Raw genomic sequence first — 19,842 nt, forward strand, 5'->3', positions numbered from 1 at the left:
CTGTCGCCATGGGAAACATATGCCAGGTCTGCGTCTGCCGACTGCGCCAAATGACGCCTGCACTCGCTCTCTGCACAGCGATCGCCCCCAGGAACCCCTCCAAGCCCCACGGATCCGTAGAGTACGACCAACTAGCCGAGTGGATTTTGGCATAAACCATTTTCCGCGGACGCCTGATTTTCTCAGTTGCCAGAGAGTTGTGGAGCCATCGAGAACGCGGAAAATTTCGCCCATGTAATGCCGTAAAACCCATCGATTTTCGCCGGATTCTTGCAAGCAATTTGCCAGTAATTTGCCATCGCAGCAGTGAATTCGCCAAGTATTTTCGACCCCCCACATTGTTGTGCGAAAGTTACGAAATTGCATTATTTTTCGGTGATTTTTGAGCATTGTACTGGCATCCTCGCCGATTTGCTACAAGAACCAGGCGAATCGGACTATAAATAGCCCAGGCAAAGGGTGAACAAAATTTTGATGTGTACTCGCAAATCAAAAGATCACAAAAAAATGTTCACTTAATTTTGCATAATTCGGCCGTGCCATTGTTGAATTTCGCTATTTTAATCAACTGACTGCAATTCGAGGCAAGGCAGCAAGTAATTAATTAATGGCCTTTGTGCTCGTGCTCGTTTATTCGTAGAGTGTGTCTAACAATTTTGTTTGATCAATTAATCAAATGGGTAATTATGTGTTTCTGTGTGGCTTTTAACCCAATTCGGCTGTTAAATATGCTGAGGAGTGGCTTGATTAGGCAAGAATTTAAAATATCTTCCTACTAAATTTGTAGTATTAGAATTAATTTAATTAGATTATCTGGTAAACGCATAGAAGAACTCGTGACTAATCGGGGAAGCCTCGTAGAAATTGCTTATCTCATGAATGAATGCTGGCTACTTATAGACTTCGCCTGCGAACTACTCCTACAACGACACAAACCGGCGCCTTTCTGCATATTTCCCACAGATAGAAGTAGTACCACACGGGTCCAGAAAAACCTTATATATTATACAAGAGAAAACACAGAAAATCTCCCGGCTGATCCGATCCCAGAGTTAGAGCAGTGCCCACGATGGATAATTGGAATGTTTTGGCAGCGCAAACCTCATCGCAGGCCATCGGACTTCATGACTCGGGGGTGGTGAAGACGAGACTGGTAAGTGCTGTGTAGCGATATAGTAAACAAAACAAACCCGGCCGACCGATCGCGTATATATAGAAGTCTTGGCAACAAACAACATGCGTTCCTATGTACCTTGCTGACACTGAGAGATAAGTTGATCTTAAAAATACACCTTAAATTATAAATTAAATTTATTTTTTGTTTTAGAAATGTAGGACTTATCAGGAATAAGATCCTAATTTTAGTTACTCAAGTAATAACAGCTGCCACGTAATCGAAAAGGTGCCTAAAAGTATGCTTTAAAAAAGAAGAAGTCCGATTTTTGGTAGTTATTCATAGAACATGGTACTCTCAGTAAATCGTCGCATACTTTTACTCACATTTATGGTATCCCCTTCTATAAGAACTGTACTGTTATTGTATGATATTGAAGAGGCTTTTCTTAAAGTGCACCACTGGGTGGGTGGTTAGGCGGTGGGCTGGTTCTGGGCGAGTGCGTAAGTGGTGCGGGGCCTGCGAACAGCTGATGCATCCGAGACAGATCTGCCACTGCTCTCGTTACTAGCGCTCGTCTATAAATAGGCCCCCGGTTCTCTTGAGTCTATTGCCTGGCGGTTCTTTTGGAGATTCCGATGGCTATGTCGATGGGAATCCGTCTCGCAGTAGCGCGAAAGTAGCTCAGTCCGACGGATATTCAGCTGGCAGGCCAGAACACGCGTAGTTTCCTCCGTTTTTACCTATATTTTATATAAGCAAGTGCTTTCCAATCAGTTCTATACACCCGAGTGGCCTAAGGAATGGATATTTCCACGGATATCTGGGGTCAGCTGGCCGTCGAAGCCTCGCAGGTGTATCTGTCCGATGGCACAGTTCGCAGTCCCTTCGCCGATACGGTATGAGTTTTCCACATTACTTTGGGTCCTCACTCAATTGGCCAGGAGAGACTAATTCTCTGTAAAGAAGAGAGGGATATAAAATACACTCAAGTGAAATATATATATAAAATTTGAGGTGCCATTTGAATGTATGTTTAACTATATCGAACTTGATCAAAACATTAGGTCCAAAGAGGTCCAATAAATAACTTCCTTAAAAAGTTATAGTTCATCGTGTTAGAAAAGGTTTTTTTAACAAAATTTTAAAACATCAATAAGTTGTTAAAAACAGTAAATTGATTACAAAATATATTTCTTTTAAGAAATAAATTCATTTTGTACATTTTTTCCTGTTTAACCATACTATTTGTCTTGCCCACAGACCATCGAAAAGCTGCCCGACAAGGTGCTGCTGCACATCTTCTCGTACTTGTCGCACCGGGAGATCTGTCGCCTGGCCCGGATTTGTCGTCGATGGCGGCAGATCGCCTACGATACTCGTCTCTGGAAGAATGTGTCCCTGCGGCCGGAGGTCTCTGGTTTGCACGTGGGCTCCCTGGAGATGCTGCTCCAACTGATATCCGTGAGATTTGGTCCTACACTGCGCTACATCGAACTTCCCATCGAGCTGATCACGCACACGGTGCTCCACGAACTGTCTGCCAAGTGTCCGAATTTGACCCACATGCTGTTGGATTTCTCCACAGGTAGGTCGTTTAACATATCCGGGATTAGTTACTACATGAATAATTGTTTTTTTAGCCATGCAGCTGCACGACTTCAGCGAGATGCAGGCCTTTCCCACCAAGCTGCGCTACATGTGCGTCTGTCTCTCCGAGGTGATCTTCATGGAGGGCTTCATGCGGAAGATCTACAACTTTATCAATGGCTTGGAGGTGCTTCACCTGATTGGCACCTATGAGAAGTGCGAGGAGGAGGAGGAGGAGATCTACGAGGTCATCAACGTCCACAAGCTCAAGTCGGCTACTCCGAATTTGCGGGTGATCAATCTGTACGGCATCAACTTCATCGACGACTCGCACATCGACGCCTTCAGCTCCAACTGCATCCAGCTGGAGTGTCTGGCTGTTAACTTCTGCAACAAGGTCACCGGCTCCACTCTGAAGACCCTCATCCAGAGATCCAAACGCCTGACTTGTCTGCTGATGAACGGCACCAGTCTGAAGTCCGAATTTGTGATGCAGGCTGAGTGGGACAAGTGCGCCTTGCAGGAACTGGACATTACGGCCACGGACCTTTCGCCCGAGTGTCTGGTGGATATGCTAACCAGGATCCCCAGCTTGAAGTTCCTATCCGCCGGACAGATCAATGGATTTAATGATAGCGTTCTCAAGCAATGGATGGAATCGGGCACTACCAGGTGGGCTGAAATGCAACGTTTTTAAAGTTTCTCTAGAAAAAATAATATAATAATAATACTTTTTTAGATCCCTTATTTCCCTGGACTTGGACTCTTCAGACAACATCACGGATGAAGGACTCCTGAAGTTTATACAGCGTCAGGGTCACCAACTGAGCGCCTGCTGCCTCTCGGGAATGCCCCACATCACAGATCAGTTGTGGATGAGCATCCTTCCCTTGCTGGGCAACTGCAAGTAAGAGTTGTTATTATTAATAAAATTCTAATACATAATAATGTTTTTATCTCACCCTTTAGGATCATTGTCATGGGCACTGCCGAGAAACTGGGCGTCAATATCCACGTGGACCAGCTGATGGACACCATAGCCTCGAATTGCGGCAACTTGGAGCGCCTGGAGTTGCGTTGGGATCCGGATAATCTGCGATTCTCCGACAAAAGCCAAAAGGCCATTGACATACTGCGTGTCAAGTGCCTCAAATTGCGATGCATGGTGCTCAGGTACGTTTCTTTCGATTAATTATGTATCACATTTAAATAACACTAATTTTTCCAGCGATGGTCGCTATTACGAGACGGTTAAAGCCAATTTCGAGCGCGCCGATCGCATCACCGTGGTCCGCACTACCACCTGTTGTCGGGTGTCACCTTATCACCTGCTCCGCAACTACAACGATCTGATTTTCAACTGAGGAATCAATGTGGGCTATACAATGCGTTTCAAAGCTTAATGTTTGATATAAAAAGGCAGTTTAAAAACTGAACAAATTAGTTAATACAAAAGAGTTTTTTAGAGTGGTACAGTTTTGTAACGCATTGCGGATCAGGTTTAGCCGACTACCCACATCTCTAGTCAAAAGTCAACACTACAATTGTTTCTGTGTGTTTTCTCTTACATTAGACTGTTTTTAATGTTTTCTGTATTTTTCGCTTCTTTCGTTTAATTACATTAAATCTAAATAAACATACGTAGGTAATTTAAATAAAAAACAAAACAAGGGTTTTCTTATTCAAGTTATTTTTACATTACAAAATTATACAACTCAATTCGTTTTGCTCTCGTTTTTCATTTGTGTTGATTTCGTGTTGTTTTTAACTAGATTTACTTGGTAACTTGATTAAATCATTTTCAGACTTCACCACATAAAATGTTTGTTTTTCTTTTTTTGTTTGTTTTTTATCCGCTGATGGTATTTTTACACTGTTTTTATCCGCTGCAAACTTAGGGCTACGCTTTTTTTGTGTGTGTTTCAACATTTTTGGATCATCTTTTACCATAAACTTAACGTACATAGATCTCTGGTTCAATTATCGTCTCATTATCGTTCAGCGCGCTATTATATGCATGGTATATAATTTAATTAAGCATGGCTGCGTGTTTATATATACGTAAATGTGTGTGCCTATGAGGATCAGAGGTGTAAGTGTGTATAAATTGTCGTGTGTCCTAGGGAGTGTGTGTCGTTGTGTTATAGGAATAGATTGCTCGTTAAAGAAATAGAGAAGCCTTGGATCGCTACAAAGATTTGCAATTTTTACATAAGTACACTAACACACAGTACATTTCCAAGTAGTAAGATATATAAGAAAAACAAGGTACGCCGAGCGCTCCCGTTCCGATCCGTTCCTTTTACTGCTGGTCCTGCGACATCCGGAACATGTGCGTCGTATTGCTGGCCGCCGCCGTGGCCACAGCAGCAGCCGAGGTGGCCGTCGGCGGCGGTGGTTGGCCGGATGCTGAGATGTAGCTGCCGTCACTGCTTCCGCTGGCGCTGATTCTTTGCGTGGCGCTGCTGGAGACGTTGGACAGAGACCTCGCCTCCGCAACAGCCGCTGCTGAGTCGACAATGGCCGATGCCGCCTCCAGTCCGATCACCGCTGCTGCATTTGAGGAGGTGGCCGTCGCCTCCGGCACCTCAACTGGAACTCGCTCTGGCGATCTTCGCGGCGCAGCTGCAATGTTTCCGTCCTGGAAGAACAAGATATAAGTATTATCAGTAAGTGATATAAACAGTTTTTTCCTAAGGCATGAATATGGCCCCGCTTTTACTCACGTCTCGCGGGTAAATACGAAGTGGCTGTTCAGCCTGGGCAACTGCCGCGGGCTCCGCCTCCTGCGCATTTTCCTCTGCCTTGTCCGTATACATCATAATCTCGTGGCACAAGGGGCAACGATCCTGGACATACAGCCACTTGCGCAGGCAGACACCATGGAAGAAGTGACGACACCGCGTGATCTTGGCAGAATACATTTCCTATTTGAAATAAGCGGAAAGTTTAGGTATACTTACTGCATTATTGTTGAACTTACCTGATAGCAAATGGCGCAGACATCGTCGAATGCCTGCAGCTGGGCAGGAGTTGCCTCCGGCAGGGCAGAGATCTTGTGGACAGCCGAACGGCGCTTCATGAAGACCGACCATCCCGCCCGGGCCTCGCACCAGATATTAAAGTAGGCATGGATGCACATCATGATCGCTCTGATGGCGCCGCCTGTAGCATTTTGGGCTATCAAGTTATATTTATCGGTACACAAAATCAACCAAATAAAAATATTACATGCACACACAGAACAGAACCGCGGAACAGGGTGGACTCGAGATCCGGATCCGATGCACAAATGGCAATGAAATGCGGCGATGGAATCGCTTACTCATGTGTTAATGTAACAGGGACGTGGCACGCTAGACGACGACTTACCCGACTCGAATATGAGGATCCAAGCACCGTTGATGAACAGGAGGATGCCGAAACAGAATTCCACGGAATTTCCAAAAGCCCGAACATAGTACAGATAGTCGTCGAGCTTTTCCCAGAAGAACTGACGGCGGGCATCCAACAGGAAGAGCGTGTAGGTAGCCAGCGAGACGAGCACCTGGATGATGATGTATAACAGGTTAACAAGTAATGCAGGGATTTCCAAACAGATTTTTTACCCACCTTGACGATCACCTCGACGGAGAAGGCGGTAACCGCCAGCAGCCAGGTGGATATGGATCGCTGTGACCAGAGGTAGTAGAGCAGGGATACGGGCATCACCACGAGGAAAGCGCAGACTGTGAGAGCGCGCACATGGCGTTTTCGGGAGGGATTCCGGGCGGCACTTAGCGACATCAGTATGGGCGAGACGATGTTGTGAAGGAAGTGCAGCAGAGCGGTCATCAGCAGGCACAGATTTCTGCACAGCCTAATGAAGCGTTTGTCCGGCGACAGCGAGGTTAAACCCGTCTGCAGAGCAAGTATGTAGAATAGCACGGCCGAAACAGTGCCAAGCGACTTCTCCTCGTCGTTGTCGTAGGTCAGCAGGTACCACTGGAAGCCGCGTCCGATGTAATGGCAGATCATCGAGATGACACCCGTCATGCCCAAAACCGCTGTCAGAGTTTCACAGCCATCGACGAGCAGCTTCTGTGTGGCAGGCATTAGTTCCAATGGCTCTTCGGACTCCGTCGTGGCCAGAGCATAGCCACCTTGAATGATTCTATAAATTTAAAAATATAATTAGTTTGATATGTTTTAAATGCAATAAATCACGGCCAAAAGAACTGGCTACTAAAGCTTAAATGTTATATACACGGTGACTAATGGCCACGTTCAACTAACACATTTACTTAATACGTAAATTAAAACGTTCCATGGGCATAAATTATTAAACCGTTTGTGATACCCACCTGATGGTCCAAAAAACCCTCAAAACGTTGGGCACATTCAGCCGTTGCCATTCATTCTCTATGAGCGCCGACAGTCCAAAGTTGGACACAAAGTTCAGGGCGTACTGATACCCGTTGTAGACAGTCCGACTGGCCTCCATGGCGCTGTGCATCAGCGTGATTTTCGTTAGGATGATGGGCGTAAATCCGGCCACCACTGGCAGCTGTTGTACTATTTTCGGCGGCAGTGGAAGCATGGCCACCAGAATTGGACTAGCGAAAATGATGGGCATCGACTTCTGGAGCATCTCGAACCTCGGACCCAGGTGGATGTAGGCGAACAGCATGCCCATGAACCACTGGGCCATCAGATGCGGCGCCAGCGACATGACCACCCCGCCCGAGTCCAGTAATCTCGTGGTATTGAGCGACATCAGATCCTCCAGTATGCTGGGACTCCGCTCCATTAGCGCCAGCGCACTCACATTCGACCAGTATGACAGGAAGGTGAGGCCCAGCGAGGTGAGGAACATGTAGACCATCACCAGGTGGCGGGTCCAGAGCATGAAGATGCAAGCGGCGGACAGGAAACCTGCAAGCCACAGAGATAATGTGTCAAGTATTTACGTTTTAGTAGCGTGCAAAGTACGTCCGATAAGCAACCCTTGGAATTTCAGATGGTTTCGTCAGAGGGTCGAAATCAATGAACTTAGAATAATTTAATTGACTCTGTTTACATTTCTGGTTTTATGGGAATAAAACTAGCCTTCCGTAACATATTACAGCTTACAATACATACTTTTAAAAAGCGAAAATGATCTTTCAACGTGACAAAACTTAATAATTTTCTTGATGACATTGTATTTTGTAAAAAGTAAGCATTTAATTCAACTTTGCAAACATTATTTACTATTCAGAATGATAATGCTAATTAAAAGTATGGCTAAAACTGTATGATAATTTCTTATCGGCCACTTCTACACTATCTATTCTTATTCCAATTATAAATTATTTGCTTCAGAGTGACTTGGTAAAATTGGCAAAGGTAGTGAAGGCTTAAAAAGCCTCTATAAAAACAAATGAAAGGTGAGATTTAATATTGATATTTTCAGATTAGAAGATCTTGTAACCTGCATCGTTCGTAAATGTACAAATATTTCAAGGATTAACTCGTAGAGCAATTGAAATTTCCCAGCTAATACCATACAACCATGGTAATTGAAACCCATTTCGCACTTGAACCACGTTGTTGCCACCATGACGTGTATTTGCCATTCCAAATAATGTTTCTAGGTGAACCATGCTGATGACTCACCGAATAGGCAGATGACGAACTTGACCGTGGTGATGCTGAGTACATCTGCCAGCGTTTGGTCCTGGGACAGTTCGTCCATGACGGTGTTGAAGACGGAGCTGAGCATTCCGTGGGTTTTCGCGGACTGGGAGGCATTCTCGATGGTCTGTTCCAGGGCAGATTGAGCGGCAGCGACGGCGGGGGTCATTTGGCCGAGACCATCGCCCGAGCCGAGGCCGAAGAACTCCTTGATGCTGGCGAGGGGATTGGATGACTCTGGCGGGGACTCTGTTGGCGGGGCTATGCTGGCACCGGGGCCGCCCCTATCCTTGTCCGGATAGAGTCGCGTGGGCAGGCCCATGCCGATCTTCAGGATCTCGTCGATGACCATTATCGGCGGAACGCGCATCATCACGTCCACCAGGCCGAGAACCTTCGTCCGCACGGACATGGTGCTCTGGTACCTTGGCTACGCCTCGCTTTGCCCGAAGCTATACTCCGGATCGGCTATAGCTTGCTGATCCCGCGTGACTCGGCACTAATCGCAAACAGCCAATCAAACTCCAATCTGCATTTGTTGTGGATTTCGCCTTCGTCTTGGATTTCGCAAAGAAAAAAAAAGTAAGGGGAGACTGACGATTTGGGTGTGTGTGGGTGCTTGTGCGTGTGTGAGACTTTCAGCAGGTGCAAAACTCAAGCTGGTGAGCCCTAGAAAACCTAGTGTTTAAAGGTAGGTTTAGTTTCGTTTCGGCAGGTTCGTCGTTTGTCCTCCGCTTTGCCCACGCAATGCTCCTTTGCTCTAAACTTTACACTTTTCACAATTGGTTTTTGTTTTTCTCCTCTTTCTCGTCTCCTCCTCCTTCTTCGACCCAGCTATCGATTGGCGCGGCCGCCTATCGGATCTGCGGCCAGTGTTGGCCAACGCCTGCGCTCGCCCGCTATCGATAGTCCCACCCAGCTGTCTGCTTGGCGCTCTCCCGGCGGATTTTGAAATTGCGCTGGCAATCAAGGAGTGTGATGGCGCGTGTTTGTCCGTGTCGGACGGGAGTACTGGAAATTTTAATTAATTTATTGAAAAACTATTTTCTAAAGGGTCAGTCCTAGCCTTCTGAGTAATAACAACTAAATTTCGTGTTTATTATCATTTTCACTGTCTTAAATGATGTCCTTATAATTCTCAAATGTTGTTGTAAGAGATTAGTTCTTATTTTAATTGTTTTGAAGAATAAATGTTTAGTACAATTTTATTTGAAATTTTCAGTTTTGATTCAAATAACAGTAAATTAACAGCTGTTGGTGAATAGTGTTGGCTAGAACTGCTCTCTTGGCTATCGATAACAAGAACTGCTGGTAAGTTGGCGCGTCGTCTGTGGAATTTAAATTTAGTTGCGACGTGATAAGAATAAGATTTAAATATTAAAATTTGAATGCCAACCGATAATTTAGGTATGTATTTATTTTAACATGTATGTTGTTTAACTCAAAGGTTTAAAATAAATATTAATATAATAAATAAGTGTGGAGCGTTGAGCGATTTCCAATTGACTTTCCTTCAGAAGTCATATCCGTTCGTCATAGTTCTCGAAATGCCCGCAGTTCCTTGTTCTGAAAACGTTTCCCGGTTAAGCATTTCCGACATTCTTTCGAATGTGCCCAATTCTAATCCGTGCCCGCAGGCCCCGAAGCCATTTATGTGAATTTCCTCAATTGTTCGGTCATTAACTTTTGCCATTTGGGACCTTAATTGTTGTTCTTTCTTGTTTGTTTCGTGGCACAAAGCCCCTGGAAAATGCCCCAACCCTTATCTTATGCAAATGCACAAATTGAGGCAACGGCAATGCAATGCAGTCCGCATTTCGGTTTCGCTTCGGTTTCGTCCCCAACGCAACGCTCGTAATTATGCGCAATTGTTTAGAAAGTTCAACTAACATAATTGATTTTTCATGCCGCGCCACAAGAATTTAAAACAAACTGCACAGGTCATAACAAACAGCCGGTTCCTAAGTCGACGAATGCATGTTTGTCGATTTTTTCAAGCCAAGGGTATTGGGGGTACTATGGTTTGTGTTAAATGTTGGAAACTTTTGTTGTATATAATATCTGAAGGTAAAAATGCAACTTTTCAAAACCAATTTAAAACCCTCCATTTCGGCTCCAAATGTCACATATATACATTTAGATATTACCCTTTTTTTTAATTTGGTAAATATGCATTCCCTATTATTTGTTCTACATCTTTGCTTACAGATTTTAAAGGATATTTTTGAAGGTTCTATATATTTATTGACTTAGATAATGCCAATTTTCAGTTTTAATTTATTTTATTTATTAGTTTATTACCAATAATATTGAAAAGCTAAGCTCATGAAGCACTTTTTTCTAAAAAATATAAATATAATAAATCATATTAGAGTGTTAAGAGTTTGCTTCTTGCCACCAACTTTTTAGGCCCATCTAATTTGCATAGTTTGCATGAGGTTTCGGCCAGCGATTCGTGTTGCCTATTTGAAGGGGCAGCAAATTGCACAAATTACGCTCGAAGGCGATTTTAACTTTTCCTTTGCTTATAGAGGGACATGCGAACCCTAGCACTCCCAGAGGCAATGGGGCCCCAATATGGGCCTCATATATTTAATGTAATCAGTGTAATTGTCATTGCGATGAGCCGGGGGAATCGGGACACCAGGTCCTCGAAAAACGTGTATATATGGAGCCCAATACGATCCAATCCCAAACCGATACGATCCTCTCTCTTTGCGGGTCTCACGCATGGCAATTGTATAATTTATCGCTCCAGTTCTAATCGGCAGCTGTCAGGAGGACAGCTGACCAGGCCGGCCGATCTCGGGGGAACGATTTAATTCGCTGGCCATATAAGTCGGAAATTTGTACGTTGATTAACGCGCCAATCGTTTTACACAACAACGTACAAAGTGTCGATGGTCTCCATGTCGCAAAAGCCCCGCGCTTTGCCTCGGTCGAACCCACTTTTTCAGCGGCTCCAATCGCAGTTTCATTTTCCCGTCTATGTGTGATTTCATTACACTTGCAGCTGCACAGGAAAAATAAGTGGATATACAAATCGGGATTTTATCATTTAATTTTAATTTCAATACAAATGTAAAGTTCTGGTTCTCTAAAAGTAATTTTGCACCCAAAAAAGATCAGTATTTGGTCCGAAATAATAAAAGTAATGGTCCAAAACCGGAATCCCATACCCTGTTAGGCTCGTAATTAAATTTCCAATCAATTGGCATTCGCACCTAAAAAATTTTGTTTTTGACCGATTAACTAAAAAAAAGCGATGCTACCCCCTGTAAAAAGTAAAAATGTGCAAAATTTTTTAGTTTTCAGAAACAGCCACAAAATGAATGCGTTCAACTGTATCGACTGTTAGAATTCCAAAACAGTGCGTCTTTCAGCTTTCTGATAATTTTTGAGCAAGTTACACCAAAATAGGTGAAAGAAAAATATCAGTTTTTGGCCAAAAAACAAAATCTTAAGTTTTTACTTAAAAATAATCAGTATTTTGGGGGAAACAACAACATTATTAGTCCAAAAATGGAGTGTCATACCTTGTTGAACTAGTAATAAAATTCCCCATCAAATGTCATTCACACCTAAAAATGTTTATTTTTGACAGATTTCCTCAAAAAAAGCGATGCTACCCCTTGAAAAAAAGTCAAAAATTTGAGAAAATTTCAAGTTTTTAGAATCAGTCAGAAAATGACTGCTATCAATAATCTAGCTTGTTAGCTATCCAAAGGAGTGTGTCTTTTAGGTTTCAGACGAAAATATGAGATTTTATTAAGAAACTTAGCTTTTCATTTAACACAGAAATAGGGCCAATGAAGTTTAAAAGAATAATAATAAATAATAATAATAAAATAATAATAAATAATAAGGCCAATGAAGTTAAAAAAAATATTTCTTTTTTATTTGTAAGCCAAGTGCTTTTTCTCTGTGCACCTTGTGGCCAGGAACAGGACCTATATGCGATCATGAGATCCGAGTCAATGCGTTCCCAGCATGATTACCACTCGCAGATAATATATAGAAATAGACAGCTGGAAACCTGCTGGGACGCCAAATGAATTAGCTGCCGTTAAAACTGCCGATGGGGCTCTCTTGGGATCCTGAGTTTCGAATAAAGTATACCTGTTACATTTCATTTCGCTACTGTCAATAAATATTTTACAAATACAAAATTTATGCTAAAGAGCATCAAACTTAAAAGATCTAAAATATAAATTTTGTAATATTTAGACTGGCTTTCTTGCTTATCCCAACGCTATAAAACCCAGTCTAAATTTTTGAAGGGTATTCAAAATTGGCGAAAGGAAACTTCGACAAAATTACATTGCTAAAAGTTTAATCTACAGAAATCACTGTAATATACTTGTTAATATTATCAAATAATTGCGGGTAATAGGAAAAATTAATGGTTTTCTATTTTGGTTTTACACCAGTTAGTTAAATTCGCTCGATTAACCACAAGAAAATTGGGTTCGCGACAAGAAGGTCTTGAGCAAAATTTATTTGCAAAACAAAATAAAACAAACATCAAAAAATACCCATATTTTCGGCTACTGTTTAATGTTCTTTCCAACTCAACGCATATGTCACCGGATTATCTTTGGATTAAACCCTTTCCTTTTATTTAATTGGATGCCACTTGCTACGAAAGGAGACCTTCAGAATTTTGAGTTTGTCATAATTGCCTCCCTGCCGAACCGTTCTCGTTTGTTATATTGAAATGGCTTTGGGGCCAAATCCAGTTGGTGGAAACAGCAGCAGTCCCCAAAAACCGACGGTCCAATTATCTTTTGCATTCGGCGAATAATTAGGAACTTGATTGACATGCGGATAAGGAGACATACACTTGGAATGCCATAGCAAATTATCGAACGGCTACCGTGCTGCTCCTGATCCACAAAAATCAAAGGCCGTAACGACAGCGACAGGAGGATGGAGGACGGAGGTTGCAGATCTCGGGAGGAGTAGGAGAGGATCGGGATGCGGATCGGGATGGCGTTGAGGACGACAACGACGCCTTCCATTTATTGGCTGATGCTGATGCCGAAGCTGATGATGCTGCGCCTTTGTCTGCACATAGAGTGGTAATCTGATGCTGGGACGATACAGAAGCCACTCCAAACAATGACCAGACTGCCGGACCAGGCCGTCCAGGTTGGATGGAAACCCGTTTGGGGCATCGCAGCAATTACAATATGTTTAACTACGTCAGCGCCTTATCTGCGGCTCCAAGGACTTGCACTCGGAGAAAAACAGAGTACTTAAAAGAGTATTTTTAGTAGTTATATAAATCGAATATAGAGATGTAACTATTGTTATCCTTTCTTGCTAATTAAATATAAAGCGATAAAGTTACTGTTTTCCAGGAACTTTTTAGATTACCAAAAACCCAACCACACCCGACGAGCTTATGCCGGTAAAATGGGGCATGAACATTGAACGCATCTCAAGCGCTTGGGTCTTTAGGACGCAAATCGAATATTAATTGTAAAAAATTATATTGAGGAAAGATTTATTATATTAAACTTACAAATTTTGGATTAAAACTAATCATTCAATATGTAAATTTTTTGTTTATTTCTTTTATTGAAAATCTTTTATTTTTCCAAGTGTAAGCCTGCACATTTTGGGACCCGCTCCCCCTGCCATCCAGAATTTACCCCCGACCATGTCAGCGATTAATCCAGCCGACTGCCTGCCCCATCAAACCGCTTGTTAGCCTGGATTCGGGTTCGGAATGGACTTGGGAGCCGCCTCATCATCGATTGTGTTATATCGATGGCGTTGCCGGCTTTAGCCTCCGCTTTTGGGACTCCAACTGGCCCGGAATCTCATTTGCGATTAAGTTCTTATGGCCACTGTGCGCATTTCGTGGAAAGTTGGCCAGCAGATCTTTATTGTTCGATTGGTTTATTTATAATAATTAGGTGCGCTGTCCCAGCGACTTTGTTTTGCCTGCAAGAGAGGAGCTCCTTCACTGGATACGATTTTTTTTTATTTTATTTTCTTTTATTTGTATTTATTTTCCATGGCTTATCGACCGGTGGCTGGCCCATAAATTCTTTAAGCTCGCACCTTTTTATTGTGCGCACTCACACACGCTGCTGCTATTTTCTGCTGGCTTGGGCTTCCTTTGGCGCAGATTGCAATCGGCGGCTGCGCATGCGCGAGGACCACAGAAAATGCAGGAAAAAAGGCAGGGAACTGCAGAGGAATACGGCAACAGAACCTGCACCACCGGGTGGAGCGCGTTCCTTTGGTAAATTGCTCACATTAGCAGGTTGTACGACTTATTAAGTAAGCACAATTTGCGTGGCCGCCGCCCAAAAAAAAAGAGGAGAAAAAAACGAGAAACAAGGAGCATCGGATACTGGATACTGGAAATAATGGGCAGCCGTTAAAGGTGGCGACCAGGAGCCGCCTATCCCGACAAGTGATTGTTTTATAATTGCAATCGCAATTGCAGCTTGCCGCTTGCAGTTCGATCCGCTAAATTGGCCCCGAGGTGTATTGCATTGTATCGCACTCGTATGGCACCGCATCGTACCGCATGCTAGCCCTATCCCCCGTTGTTGTGGGCTGGTCGGCGAAATTGGCAATCCATTTGAATGAATAATTGCTCAATTACGAGTAGAGCCACCGCCGAAGCGCCTAACGAGTCACACTTGCTGGGCGGAAAATTGTTTTCGAAATTTGTCTGGCGCGGTCAGCATGGGAGCAGGTAAAACTTAATTGGAGCGGGCTGGAAAAAATCGACGACTAAACTGGCTGCATGACTCTGATCCAGTAAGTAAACACAGAACATTCTTTTATTTTTATTAAGATTCGGGAGCTCTCAGTCGGTACACCAAGTAGGAAAAACTCAATGATATTTGTAGATTACATTTTTTTAAAGGTAAGAATACAGTAAATAACAATAAAATAAACACCTTATATTATTAAAAATCGATTGTTATACAATTTTTAATGTCCTAATTAAATGATTTTTAACGTTTGAGAAATTTGTGTCTGTAAAAAAGGTTTATTTACATTAAGGAGAATATTAAATATGTTAACTTAAGATTAACTTAAGATTAGTAATTTATCTTCCACGTAGAAGAACAAATTACAAAATTTCGGAAACTTATACTTTACTCTGAAGATGTTTCCTTTTAATGAAAAGATCCAATATCATAATGTTGTATATTGCGAAACTGCTAATTAAATCTGATTGCCTGGCTGAGCCATTTTTCTTCGCTGAATCGCAGATAGGGGCATATTTGAATTGAATTTTTATGTGCACACACTTCTCGGACGACAAGAGGCAGCGGAGCGAATTAAATACGAAATATTTGCGGATCGGGCGATTTAAGCACCCAGATTAGCCAAAGTCAGAAAAGCGCGACAAAAATGGCGCTAAGCCGGCGGAGAGACAATAAGAGACATTCTGTGAGATATAGTCGCGGTGGCTGCCTGGCATTAGGGTGAAATCGAGAAATGAAACTGGACCAGTTTAAGCGGAAGCCAGCGATGGCCTGTGATGAGGATGGAGCTCGGGAGTTCGAGCTGGAGCTGAATCCTATGGCTTGAAGCATAGCGTCTTGGATCTGCGACTGCGGCTTCGACTGGGGCCGCTGTCTGCGGGCACGTAAGAAATTTCATACTAATTGGCATAAATACCAAGTGTTGGGGAGAGAGACGTTGCTCGCTTTGGCCCGGCGACACTGACAGACTGACGAACTGACAAACTGACGCACTGACATTGAGCCGCAGCAAAAAAAATAAACAGTCGAGCATCATTAAGAACTATTTTAGAAATCCACATTTGGAAGAAAAAAGTAATAACGTTGTATATAATAATTCCATTTTTTATATGTAGATTATAAGATATTTAAATCACAAACGTTTAGAGACATGACACTTTGAAATAGGTAGAAAATTGCTAGAGGTATATGCAATTTAAATGCTATTCGGGGTCACCACGTGGCGAATTATTGAAATCTTGGACATATCTCATATTACAATGTATAAAAAAAATGTATCTGCAAAAAACCCAAATTTCGGTGTAGAATATTATATATTTAAAGAAATTTTAATTGGCAATAATGTTTTTTTAAAACTTTGACATATTTTTTTAATCTGTAGTTTAAGGTAACTTTTCCGAAAACTATAAATTTTTTGGGAATTCGGAAAATTGATCATTGGGAATATTTATTACCTAGACAAAATGTAAGACTATTTTCAAGCTTCTTTAACTATAAATTCCTCCATCAGAGTCTTCACTGTGCGTAAAAACAAAGACTGAGAGGCAATCGCTTGTCGATGAGATCTTCACCTTGGCAATCATTAATCGTCTGCCAGCGACATAATATCGATGATGGAGCTGTGTCTCCAGCGTCTCTCGTCTAAGCCAGTTTTATTTTGTATTTCTTTTATTTGATTTGCTTTGGCCTGGCTTGGCTTTACTTTGTATTTTGTATTTCCTCCGATCGCTCCGCTAGTTCGCCGCGTGCAAGGCTGGAATGCTCATCGAACCAATTGAAATTGCTGTGACAACAATAAAAATTCAACTTTGGGGCCTCTTTTTGCTGCGATCCTGCCTCTGCTGCCTGTGTTGCTTGTGCTGCTTGTGCTGCTGCCGTGCAGTGGATGTTGCTGCGGGGCAGCAACAGTTGCTGCTGCCATTGCCATTGCCGTCGACGGTTTCCCGTCTGGTTGACTGACTGACAATTAGACGTTGCTAAAATGTTGACTGATCAAGCGATTTGTAGCTGTAAATTCATCTCTATTTCGCTCTGCAGAGAGATTTCATGTCTGCTGCTTGGGAATGCGGCTGGGTTTTCTTTTTGTTATCTCCAGCACACCTCCCAAACCTCCCAGACTCCCCCCAACACGCTTTTTTATTGCCTTTGTCTGGTGGTGTTCATTGGTTCATTGGTTGTCCTGTCTGGCGGCTACTTGTCGCTGTTAAAATCCAATTAATCGAACAATTTACTTTGGTGCGTTTAGCGATGGTGTTGCTATTGCCCGGTTATCTGGGCACGGGCTGGGATGAGGGACATGAGTGTGGGTTCGGGATCGGATTGGATATCCATAAATAATAAAGAAAAAATGTACGGAAATTTGGTTACTCTTCATATGCGTCTGCATAGTGTTCTTGATTTTAATAAAGCTACTTTAAATATGCATTAGAAATAAAAAATAATTAAAAAATAGAAAAAATAAATTTTGTAAATAATTTATAAGAACTTGATCAACATTATTTATAAGTCATGCCTTCAACCTAAAATAAAATCATAAAAGAACATCAACGAATAAATGCAACATGTAATCTTTGCCAGGAAAATTAAACAAATTTCCAATATAAAATTATATTTTTGAGTTCTTTATTTAAATATTTTTTGTATAGCTTAAACATAGTAATTCCAGTGTGAAATATTTTTTTATTTTAAATAAAATAACTGCATTGAAAAATTGACTATTTGTTTAGATTTTAAGTCAGCTTTTAAAACTATGATTTTTTAGCTTGTAAAAATATTAAACAAATAATAATTGCAAGCACAGAACCATTATTGACTCACTTAACCCCCAACATGTGCTCATATTTAATAGCTAATTATGCCGCACTGCACACGATCTCCTCCCAGCGAATCCTACTATCTCCTCGGCCTAACCCTTTCCATTTCGCTAACGATCTGTAAGTGTTAAGACATAAATTACGAACCGCCTGGAACATGACAGCGCTACAAAATGTGGACTCTTTCGAGCCGGCCCCCAAAACAAATGGCCGGCCACCCCTTTGGCTGGCATCCAAGCATGATTAGTGTCAATTTTTGTCACTTTAATAGCCTCGTTTATGCGCCTCGAGCCCTTAGGGCTAAAGACGTTCGTTCGACTGCATTAAAAAAGGAAGTGTGCCCTATAAAATAGGCCAAAAAAGGCCGCGCCACTGCAGCGCGACGTTTTCATTAATAGACGCTCGGATATCAAAGTGAAAAACTTCAGAGTCGAGCCGCTACGCCCGCCCCATTAAACCACAAAATTTATTGCGCCAACTAAAACGAAATCTCGGCGCTCTGTCTGACATCCCAAAAAGGGAACGGGGAGTTTGCCGAAGTTGGTACTGCCGTTCGGTATCCCAATCCCAGTCCGCAATCCTTAAACGCCCGCGGGAACAACTTAATTCAAGTGTTGTCACTTTGTCGACCGAACACAAAATGCTGAAAACGCTGCTCATTAATTTTCAAGTGTAACTTTTATTAGGTATTTAAATGCGTGTGAGCATCAGGCCAATGGCAACATGCCATTATGCCGCATCCCATAAATTCGTCGGGCGGTGCATCTTTTTATGCCACTTCATATATGTAGTGTGCTGCAGCATTTGGCCACATGTTGCAGTCGCCCCAGCCAGCGTGTCGCACATACTTGAGATTGCATTAGTCGGTTTACACCCCCCGAAAAAATATGGGGGAAAATCTCAGGAGGGGGACGAAAAACTCTCTGGGTGGGGAAACACTTCAGGGGAGCGGAGGAGAGTGATCAATGCCACCTCATCTGCCCGTTCACAACCCATTGCATTAATAATCCATAACGCCGGGATCGGGGGATAGAGATGAGAGCGTGAGTTTTGTCTAGGATTGTACTAAAAATGTATTTAAAAATATTTGGAATATATATTATATATATTATTCGATGTGAATATGAAAATTGTACATAAAATATTCCAATATTTAATAACATATATCATCTACTTGGAACATGGTTTTTTAAGACTTTTCTTTTTATTCATAATAAATCAGAATAGGTTTTTTCTTATGATTCTAAAAGTATGTTTATGTTTTTCAAACCCTACCTTTAAGGATTTTTTAGTACTGGCTAATAATATTTAATAATTTATAAAATATTTTTTGTACAAAAATATAATTATATTGATTTATTTAATAGTCCTAAAATAGTAGTTCTTCTCTAGTTGCCACCCACGGAAGAAAGCATCTGAACCATCCTGGCCTAGTGTCGATAAATCAAGACTCCGAGTGGCTGGAAGCAAACGAGATGAGGCACCTCCACTTCACTTTGGAACACCGAGAGTCCCAGTCGCAGTCCCCACTCGAAAATCGGGTGAAATATTGTCGCTGCTAATGCTGTTAATGAAACAACGTAATTATGCATTAGGAGGGGACGCACGGACATATAGAGCATCCTACTTAGGGGAAACTCCGGGTCGCGGAGCACATTAATTATCCGCCGGAGAGCGGAAAAGTGAAAGTGCGGTCGAAAAGAAAATAATACAGGCCAAAAGCAAACAAACCAGAGACAAAGACAAATACAAATACTCGGGGCAAGTGATGTCAATGTGACATTATGTATTAAAGGATTTTGTGTGTTTTACATAATAACCACAACAAGCGGTTCAAAGAAGCCGACGTGGGTTGAGTTTTTAAAGGGTGTGGAAAAGTTAAGTACAGTGTGTGTAACAATTAAGTGAAAGTTTAAAAAACAGGAAAATT

The 19,842-nt window shown here is 42.2% G+C and overlaps 2 protein-coding genes across 10 annotated transcripts; one reads left to right on the plus strand and one right to left on the minus strand.

The window, feature by feature from the left end:
• Positions 1-137: 137 nt before the first annotated feature.
• Positions 138-4,344, plus strand: LOC108026295 (F-box/LRR-repeat protein fbxl-1). Of its 8 annotated transcripts, none has more exons than XM_050888587.1 (7): positions 138-234; positions 901-1,153; positions 2,378-2,702; positions 2,758-3,376; positions 3,444-3,611; positions 3,674-3,877; positions 3,933-4,344. In XM_050888587.1, the coding sequence occupies exons 2-7, from the start codon at positions 1,070-1,072 to the stop codon at positions 4,066-4,068; spliced, it is 1,536 nt and encodes a 511-aa protein (XP_050744544.1). In that variant the 5' UTR covers positions 138-234; positions 901-1,069; the 3' UTR covers positions 4,069-4,344. The 8 variants fall into 8 exon arrangements, with proteins under 8 accessions (XP_050744544.1, XP_050744543.1, XP_016952655.1 ...); XM_050888586.1 differs by having other exon boundaries at positions 178-319; XM_017097166.3 differs by having other exon boundaries at positions 190-319; positions 964-1,153.
• LOC108026294 (protein TRC8 homolog) lies at positions 4,280-9,411 on the minus strand. Of its 2 annotated transcripts, none has more exons than XM_017097160.3 (7): positions 8,342-9,411; positions 7,048-7,618; positions 6,317-6,857; positions 6,077-6,251; positions 5,688-5,884; positions 5,431-5,631; positions 4,280-5,345 (listed from the first exon to the last, which is right to left on the minus strand). In XM_017097160.3, the coding sequence occupies exons 1-7, from the start codon at positions 8,769-8,771 to the stop codon at positions 5,007-5,009; spliced, it is 2,454 nt and encodes an 817-aa protein (XP_016952649.1). In that variant the 5' UTR covers positions 8,772-9,411; the 3' UTR covers positions 4,280-5,006. The 2 variants fall into 2 exon arrangements, with proteins under 2 accessions (XP_016952649.1, XP_016952650.1); XM_017097161.3 differs by having other exon boundaries at positions 5,688-5,869; positions 8,342-9,410.
• Positions 9,412-19,842: the final 10,431 nt, after the last annotated feature.

The sequence above is a fragment of the Drosophila biarmipes genome, chromosome 3R (assembly GCF_025231255.1).
Source record: "Drosophila biarmipes strain raj3 chromosome 3R, RU_DBia_V1.1, whole genome shotgun sequence".
In the NCBI taxonomy this organism is placed as follows: Eukaryota; Metazoa; Arthropoda; class Insecta; order Diptera; family Drosophilidae; genus Drosophila; species Drosophila biarmipes.

What these genes read in the sequence shown, in the direction of transcription:
- LOC108026294 (XM_017097160.3), bottom strand. Translation starts at nt 8,771, where the DNA reads ATGTCCGTGCGGACGAAGGTTCTCGGCCTGGTGGACGTGATGATGCGC. An exon ending in CCGTCGAGGTGATCGTCAAG is followed by an intron (nt 6,252 to 6,316) that starts GTGGGTAAAAAA and finishes ATCATCATCCAG; the next exon opens with GTGCTCGTCTCGCTGGCTAC. An exon ending in TCTGCGCCATTTGCTATCAG is followed by an intron (nt 5,632 to 5,687) that starts GTAAGTTCAACA and finishes TATTTCAAATAG; the next exon opens with GAAATGTATTCTGCCAAGAT.
- LOC108026295 (XM_017097162.3), top strand. Translation starts at nt 1,918, where the DNA reads ATGGATATTTCCACGGATATCTGGGGTCAGCTGGCCGTCGAAGCCTCG. An exon ending in GCAGTCCCTTCGCCGATACG is followed by an intron (nt 2,014 to 2,377) that starts GTATGAGTTTTC and finishes TCTTGCCCACAG; the next exon opens with ACCATCGAAAAGCTGCCCGA. An exon ending in ATGGAATCGGGCACTACCAG is followed by an intron (nt 3,377 to 3,443) that starts GTGGGCTGAAAT and finishes ATACTTTTTTAG; the next exon opens with ATCCCTTATTTCCCTGGACT.